The 8748-nt window shown below is 45.2% G+C and overlaps 1 protein-coding gene across 1 annotated transcript in view; it reads right to left on the reverse strand.

Annotated features, from left to right (window-relative positions):
* Positions 1 to 8133, reverse strand: part of WNT9B (Wnt family member 9B) — a 49310-nt gene extending 41177 nt beyond the window's left edge. The window contains exon 1 of the mRNA XM_069076847.1: positions 8057 to 8133. Coding sequence (XP_068932948.1) covers positions 8057 to 8133 — 77 coding nt within the window. The remainder of the gene's footprint in view (positions 1 to 8056) is intronic.
* Positions 8134 to 8748: the final 615 nt, after the last annotated feature.

An 8748-nucleotide genomic window follows, 5' to 3' on the forward strand; every position in this document is an offset into this window, starting at 1 on the left:
AATTTGTTCTTTTACTGCCAACCAGAGCTGGAGGAAATCACATAACCTTGCTGACTAGATCCACCCCAAATTTGTTACCTAATTTTAACTGGATTCTCACTGCACTAAGACAATCCTGTCACTTTTTCCTAATTAACTTTCCTTTCCATGACTTAACAGAGATGCGTCAAACTCTCTTTAAACCTCTCATAACAGCTTCTCCTACTCTTTCAGCAGAGGACCTCCCCTCACACATTACTGAGAATAGAGATCATTCACTATGTTTCCTCTTCTTCCCTTTTCTAGATCTCAAAACTCTTGGACATCATCCCTCATTCTCTCCTGCTTTATTCTATATGAAGAGGTCACCCTTCTTGTCAAGGTCAATCTCTTTCCATGTCTCTTTTATTCTAACTCCACCAGGTGCCTTCAGCAAATTGTTCCCTAAAATCATATTTCCTATCATTCTAATCTACACTGTCTCCTCACCTATTGGCTCTTTACCTAAATATATCTCCCAAATTAAAAAAAAAATCCAAACCTTTACTATATGTTACTATAGGGTATCTATGCAGCACAAAGGATAGAGAACGAGGTCTGGAGTTAGAAAGACCTAAATTCAAATCCAGAGTCAGATACGATTAGCTGTGTAACCCTAGGCAAGTCACTTCACCCTGTTTGCCTCAGTTTCCTCAACTGTCAAATGAGTTGGAGAAGAAAATGGCAAATTACTCTAGTATCCTTGCCCAGAAAACCCCAAATGGGGTCAAAGTCAGACATGACTGAAAATGATTAAACAAACATAAATGCTCTACTGTCCTTTAAAACTATCATTCTAACTTTCTTTTTCTCTCTTTCATAGGCAAATTCCTCTGAAAAACTACCTCTATTAATTGTCTTTATTCCTTGTCCCTTTACTTACTTTTTAGTCCTTTACAATCTGGTTTCCAGCCTCATCATTCAACTGAAACTTCCTTCCCAAAGTTACCAATGACTTCCTATAGCCAGATCTCATGGCCTTTTATCAATCTTTCTCCTTGATTTATGCACCATTTGATACTCTAGAATTCCCTCTCCTCCTGTCTATCCTCTTCTCCCTGCATTATGACACTATTCTCTCTCTCCCCTCTCCCCTCTCTCTCCCCTCTTCCCTCCCCCTCCCCTCTCCCCTCTCCCTTCTCTCTCTCTCTCTCTCTCTCTCTCTCTCTCTCTCTCTCTCTCTCTCTCTCTCTCTCTCTCTCTCTCTCTCTCTCTCTCCTCACTCCAAGCCTGGTGGTTGACCCATTGCTCCAGTTAACTGCCTGGATACTATGTTCCTTTGATTCCTCCTCAGGCCCTTTGCTAGTTCAACATTCATATCAGGGATCCTAACTGTGGGTATTCCCCGAGGCTCTTCCCTGGGTTCTCTCTTCTGTTCTCTCTCTCTCTATACTCTGTCATTTGGTGACCTCATCCCTTATCAGGAGTTTAATTATCATCTCTGTGTAGAAGACTCCCAGAATTCATAGATCTGACCCTGGTTTCTCTCCTGAATTTTAGCCCTGCACTTCTCACTGCTTATATTAAATATTTTTAACTGGACGTCCCATGGACATCTCAAACTCAACATGTCCAAGACAGAACTCATTATTTGTTCCCCTCTGACCCTCCCCTCTTTCACACCTACCACCAAGTGTACAAACATCCTAGTCACCCAGGTTTACAAACTTGGTGTTGTCTGTCCCTTCTCTCCTCCCTTTCCTTTAGCCCACATAGCCAACCTGTTGCCAAATCTTATTTCTGCCTCCTCACATCTCTTGCATTCATCCTCTTCTTTCTGCTTATATAGCCACCATTCCATTTCAGGCCCTCATCACTTCTCACTTGGACTATTGAAATAGCCTTCCAATTAGTCTCCTTGCTTCAAGTACTTCCCAATCTCTAATCTAACTTTCACACAGCTGCCAAAGTGATTTTTCTAAAGGACAGGTACCACTATATCACCCCCCCATCCAATAAACTCAAATGGTTTCCTAGTTATTACCTTTAGGATCAAATATAGATTTTTCCTATTTTGGGGAGAGGAAGAGGCAATCAAGGATAAGTGACATGCCCAGGGTCACATAGCTAGTAAGTGTCAAAGAGTCTGATCCTATATTTGAACTCAGGTCCTCCTGCTTCTAAAGCTAGTGCTCTATGCACTATGCCACCCAGCTGCCCCTTTTCCCTATTTTTTTAAAATAAGTTTTTATTGATGTCCTTTTTTGTATCACCATAGTTTCCCTTAGAATCTCTCCCCCTCTTCCTCCTAGAGAGCAAAAACACAAAAAAAAAATATTTTAAAGACAAAAAGAAAGAAAAAAATCAGCATAACGTCAACATAGCGCAAATCAAATATGACTTGTGAAAGCCCTTCGTGATCTGGCTCCAACTTTCCTTCCTAGCCTTATGGTGCACTAATCTCCTTCTTAAATTTGATGTGCCATCCAAAATGGTCTTCTTGCTCCTCCTCATATGCCAATCCACCTCTCATTTTTAAGCCTTTGTGTTGCTCCATATCTGGAATGTACTCTCTCCTCATTTCTGCATCTTAGAATTTCTCATTTCCTTCAGAACACTGCTTAATCTCCACCTTCTTCTACCTGAAGCCCCCCCCCACCCCCTACCATTTGCTAGCATATGTCCCTACACATCTCTAAATCTAGAATCCTATAAGGGTCCTGTGATCCAAGGAACAAACTTCCATAACAAGTATGATTTGATTAATTTGACATCTTTCTCAGGTCTGAGAAAAACCTATTCTAATATTAATTTCATTTAGAAAAATAGTAAAAATAGGTCTCTTCTCTCCACTTAGGTTTCCTAAATCCAACTACACATCAGCAAATATTACACCAGATTTTATAGACTCACAGGGGTACAGGGAAAAGAGCACTGGTTCTGAAATTGGAGAACTTTACTACCTCTATGCACATGTAGCTGCAACCACACTGGCATACCCAGGCTGGCTGCTGGCACAGGTTCTTAGATCTGTTTTACTAGGAAAGATAGTTGTTTAAGGGGTCAACAATATTTTTTAATTGCACTCACTAGTTCAGGGGAAAAGTCAGCACCCTGAACTTCAGAGAAAATCCAAACAAAGAAAATAGAGAAAATACAAGCAGAGAAATAAATACCAACAGACAGGCCTTCCAGCTGTCTGAAAAATTAGCACAGATTAATAGACAGATCCAGCTGTCTGACCAAGGCAATACAAACATAGTTACCAGAGAGAGAAGCACCAACATCTGTGTTTTTCAAAGGGTGGGGGGTTGTCTCCTTAAGGCTACCCAGACTTTCATCTGGTCAAATCACAAAAATACTTCCAATGAGAGAGCCCCAAAGCAAATGCTAACTTCAGAGTATATATATATATACCCTTTTTAGAGTCAGAGGGCATCACAACCTCCTGACTCAGTGCCTAATTGGAAATCAACAAAAGGTGTGAAAGCCTTCCTACAAGCAAGCCTCCCCTAAGCAAACTTCCCTTAATGGGCTCCACCTGAGGCCTATTAATGGGTGGGAAAGATCTTATATCCCATTAACATTATAGCAGGCTACTACAGATAGAAGCTGTGTGACCCTGGACAAGTCACTTAACCTTTGTTTACCACAGTTTCCTAATCTGTAAAATGGAGATAATAATAGCTTTAATCCCCTTCCCCCCATGTTGTGCAGATCAAATGAGACAATAATTGTGAAGTGCTTACCACAGTGCCTGGCACATAGTAAGTACTATATAAATGTTGTTGTTATTATTATTATTGTTACTGACCTTGGGTAAATCATTTAACCTTCCTGGGCCTCAGTTTCCTTGCTTGAGGAATGAGGACTAGATAGATGGCCTCTGAGATCCCATCAAACCCTAGATCAATGAGCCTGAGACTAAGAGTTGGAAGGGACCTCAGAGGAGAGAGTTCAACCTGAATCTCAGCAGGAATCCTCTCTACAACATCTGTCAAGCAGTTATCTAACTTGAGCTTGGACACATTCAGGGATAGTGAACTTACTACCTTATATTTTCCACTTTGGGATGCCTCTAATTCCAGTTAGAACAAACATTCTTACTCTTATCCACCCTTATCCAAACAAGCCTTTACAAATAGCCCACAGAATCCCATGTCCCAGGGACAAGCTCTTGTCCTAAGTCCCAAGCATCACCACCCCAACCCACCAAATGCCCCTCTGCAGACACAAGAGGTAAATGCTACCCAAACTACCAAATTACTGAAGAATGGCATTTGACAGAAGAGTGTAGAAATGATTCTTGCTCTGATATCTGCTCTGAAACCAAGAAATATCAATTTGTTGTTGAGATTTTCAAGGAGGACAGTCCCTGGGTATTGTTGGGGGAGTGAGTTCACTAGAGAAATTTATTGTGCTGGAATAATTAATCTTCACTGAAAACAAACAGCTCCAGAATTTTGTTGTTTGGTTGTTTCAGCTGTGTCCAACTCTTCATGACCCCACTTGAGGTTTTCTTGGCTGAGATAATGCAGTGGTTTGCCATTTCCTTCTCCAGCTCATTTGACAGATGAGGAAACTGAGGCAAATATGGTTAAGTGACTTTCCCAGGGTCACATAGCTAGTAGGTGTCTGAGGCCAGATTTAAACTCAGGAAGATGAGTCTTCCTGATTCCAAACCCAGTACTTTCTTCATTGTACCGCCTAGCTGCCTCTGCCTTCAGAGTAGGGGTGGTTTCAAGGAAGCTAATGTAGAAAAAATGAAGTATTATCCTTTCACATGATTGATTGATTTGGGGTAGTCCAGTATAAATGTGAACAAGGTCCCCTTAGGATCATGAGCCCATCCTGTCTCACAAAAGTCCTCCTCCTCCCATCCCCACCCCCACCCCCCATACCTCTCAGGGTTGTTAAGATGATCCAATGATATAACATTTTTAAAGCCCTTAGTATGGTGTTTGGTGCATTGTAGGTGCTAAATAAATGCTTATTCCCTTCCCTTTAACCACCACCCTCCCCTGCCCCCCCCCCCAATTCCTCCCCCTCAGTCAGAATTTAAAGTTTCCACCTAAGGTTGGTTCCAACAAGAACACAAAAGCTTGCAGGTCACTTCCCACCTGATAACTCCAAAAAAAAGGCAGAAGACCTTACTCTGTTTACTTCCTACCTACAAGGCCTTAGGCAAGTCATGAGATATCTCTAAATCAGCTTCCTCACCTTTAAAATGAACTAGATTACCTCTAGAATTCCTTCCAACTCTAAATCCATGAACCTCTCTTTTCCCTGAACTCTTATTTCCCCTCTCTGGGCATCAGTTTTCCTCTCTGTAAAATGGGGTTATTTAGACTGAGATGATCTCTAAAGTTCCTTCCCACTCTGATAGTCAAATCAATGTGTATTTATTATCCACTCCATACAAGGCATCTTGAACATTATGATTCAAAGTTATTATTCTGGGTCCTTTCTCCAAAGGTCCATCATATCTAATGATAAAACAGGATATCAGAACCAAAAGGAACTCTAAAGATCATTTGAGTCTAACCCTCTTGTTTTACAAGTGATTTCCTCTGATGCTTAGGGAAGGGAAATTACTTTTCCAAAGTCACCCAGCTAATTACTGATTGGCACTAAAATCCATGCCAATCCTCATTAAGCCAGTGCTGTTTTCACAATAAAGTACCAGGAAAAAGGATAGGGTGGCACACCCTTCAAAACCCCCTCCCCTTCCCTATGTTGTGCCCAGTTGAGTCATACTGGGCTTCTCATTTGCTACATGTAATTACTTTATGGGATAGTGTTCTCCCCACCAGAACCAAAGAATCATGTTTTGAGTTGTAGAGATCTTAGAGATCACCAGATTTGCCCTCATTATCTTTTTGAAATTATTTGATAACAAGCCATGTGATATCTGGGTAATAGTTCAATAACCCTGAAAAATAAATTGCCCTTTTTAAAAAAGAAAAGAAAATACCCTGTTTTGCCTAAGGCCCCTTCAGATCCCAGTCACAAGCCTCTCATCCCTTCACCTCCAACCCTGAGGGCTGGACTGTCAGCCTGTATCTTGATCACCCCACTGGCAAGTTTCCTTCTTTGAAAACATCCAGCAGTTGATTCCCTTATCCCTAATGTAGCCAGTCTAGCAAACCTTCCCATTTAATCAACAAACTTTCCTTTATCTGGATGATTTGCTCAAGTGAATTTGGACCTAATTCATTACAGGTGCCTGAATCTCTAATTCAGATTCTTCCTCAAATTCATCCTCTGTCTCTCATTTCCAGCCCCCTGCATTCTGAGAACTTTGTGTGTCTCTACCAGGTATTAGGATGGGGGATGGGATAGGGAGGGGGAAGGTGAAGATATAAACCTGGGGCAGCCAGTCACAGAGCCCCAGAGGGAGGGAAGGTTCCTGCCTCTGAAACTCCCTGCAAGCAACAAGGAATCTTCTGCCAGCGTAGGAGAAAAATCATCACCTAAACTCCTCCTTTATTCCAATCTAATCTCTTCATCCTCCCTTGTGAGGCTCTGATTCTCTCTCTCTGTCTCTCTCTCTCTCTCTCTTCCCTACCCCCCCATATCTCTGTCTTTCTCTCTGCCTCTGTATCTGTCTCTCCCTCTCTCTATCCGTTCTGCTCCCTCCCTCTCTGTCCCTGTCTCTGTCTCTTTCTCTCTGTCTCTCTTTGTCTCTGTGTCTCTCTGTCTGTCTCTGTCTCTCTCTCTCTCTGTCTCTCTCTCTCTCTGTGTCTCTCTCTCTCTCTCTGTCTCTCTCTCTCTCTCTGTCTCTCTGTCTGTCTCTCTGTCTCTCTCTCTCTCTGTCTCTCTCTTTCTGTCTCTCTCTCTGTCTCTGTCTCTGTCTCTCTCTCTTTCTCTTTCTCTCTCTCTCCTCTCTCCGTATCTCTGTCTTTCTCTCTGCCTCTGTATCTGTCTCTCCCTCTCTCTGTCGGTCTCTCCTCCCTCCCTCTCTGGCTCTATCTCTCTGTCTCTCCTTACTGAAAGTCCCTTCTACCCAACCCGATTCCCCCCCTCCACTATGCTTTTGAAAGGGGGTGTAGCGGATAGAGCACACCAGCCATGGAGTCAGTAACTAGCTGTGTGATCCTGGACAAGTCACTTAATCCTGTTTGTCTCGGTTTCCTTGTCTGCAAAATGAGCTGGAGAAGAAAATGGCAAATCACTCCAATACCTTTGCCAAGAAAAGCCCAAACGGGATCAAGAAGAGTCTGAAATGACTGAATAAATGCTTTTGAAAAGTAATCCAGTTGTCCAAGGGTCCTAGACTCCCAAGTGACTTCTCAGGCAAATAATCCCAAGATCCTCTCCAGATTTTCCCTACCTCACTATTAGCTTTCCTTCATTCCGTCCTTCTCCCATTCTCGCCCCGCACCACCCCTCCCCCCATTAGTTATCCCTTTGGTTGCAATTTTATTTCCATTCCAATTTCCCAGAACTTTTTTTTTACTCTTGCCCTCCGCATCTCTCCAACCTGTCCTACTTAAGGAGACAATAATCCCAAGCAGAACACCTCTGGAAGGGCAGAGACAAACACAGGGGTACTCCCAGCAGGGTGAGGCAAGAGCAGAAGCGGGATGGAGAGACAAGCACCGATCAGTGAGAGGGATCCGCGGGGAGAACAGTCAGGAGTGGAGAGGGGAAGGACCGGAGAAATTCAGTAATAGGGTTAGAGACGAGGGCCCAGGGAAGAGATAGGGAAGGGGAACACCGAGAAGAGACGAGTATCGGAGTCAGAGAGAGGACGGAAGGGAAGATAGAAGGGGTCAGAAACACGGGAGAGAGATCAGGATGAAGATCAAATGGGATGAAGAGAAAGTGGAGTGGGAGGGGGGGTAACACAGATGAGGGCCTGGGACAGAGGCCACAGAGGAAAGAAAGGAATCAGGGTCTGACACAGGGCAAGACATGGTTGGCAGTCCGGGATGGAGCAGAAACGGAGAAAGGGATGGATTCTGAGACCGGGAGAGGCACAGAGACGACTGGTCAAAGGAAAGTTGTTATTGCTGTTGGAAGGGGGTGAGAAAAAGAAGAAGCTAGAGGAAACTGAGGGTGGGGCAGGGAAGATGAAGGGGGGAAAGGGACTGACCCGAAGTAGGCGGCGACGGCTGCTGGCAGCGCCAAGAGGCAGAGTGCGGCCAGGGGCAGCGGAGGCGGGCGGCGCATGGTGCGGGTGGCGCTGCTCCTGCTCTCATGTCCTCCGTGGGCGCCCAGCTGCTGCTGCGGCTGCGGCTGCGGCTCCTCTGCTTGGCTACCCTGGCCGCCACCTGCTCCCCGCGGGGCTTTAAGGCGGGGAGGGTGGGGGTGCGGGAGCAGAGGGGTGCGGACTCAGCCGCTTCTTCCCGACAGCTAGCCCCCCTCCCAATTGGTCCCTCCGCGCGCAGCCCCGCCCTCCTTCCCTGGAAGGGGAGGCCGCGCGCATCCCGCGCCCAGCCCCTGCCTGGCTCCCCTCTCCCCAGGTGGAGGGAGTCTCACCTGGCGCCGCCCGACGAGCCTGGGGGCATGTCGGGGTCTATTACCCCGAGGAGGAGATAGGAGGGGGGAAGGGGTGGATAGGCCTGGGTGGGGGTCAGTGGGGGCAGAGGATGGGGGTGAGTGAGTGGGAAGGCTGAGACTTTAGCCTGGGGCTTTCAGCTTCCCTGCCAACAACTTTACCCCCACCCCAGTCACCCCGCTGGAAATGTGAGGACTTGTAGTCAGACTCTGACCACCTTTGAGGTCTAGGGGCTGGGGATTAAAAAAACAGAAAGGATTCGGAATTTGGAAATAGGGGCAGGTCAT

The sequence above is a fragment of the Petaurus breviceps genome, unplaced genomic scaffold (genome assembly GCF_028583685.1).
Source record: "Petaurus breviceps papuanus isolate PSGF00001 unplaced genomic scaffold, PetGlider_PUasm1.0 90925, whole genome shotgun sequence".
NCBI lineage: Eukaryota > Metazoa > Chordata > Mammalia > Diprotodontia > Petauridae > Petaurus > Petaurus breviceps.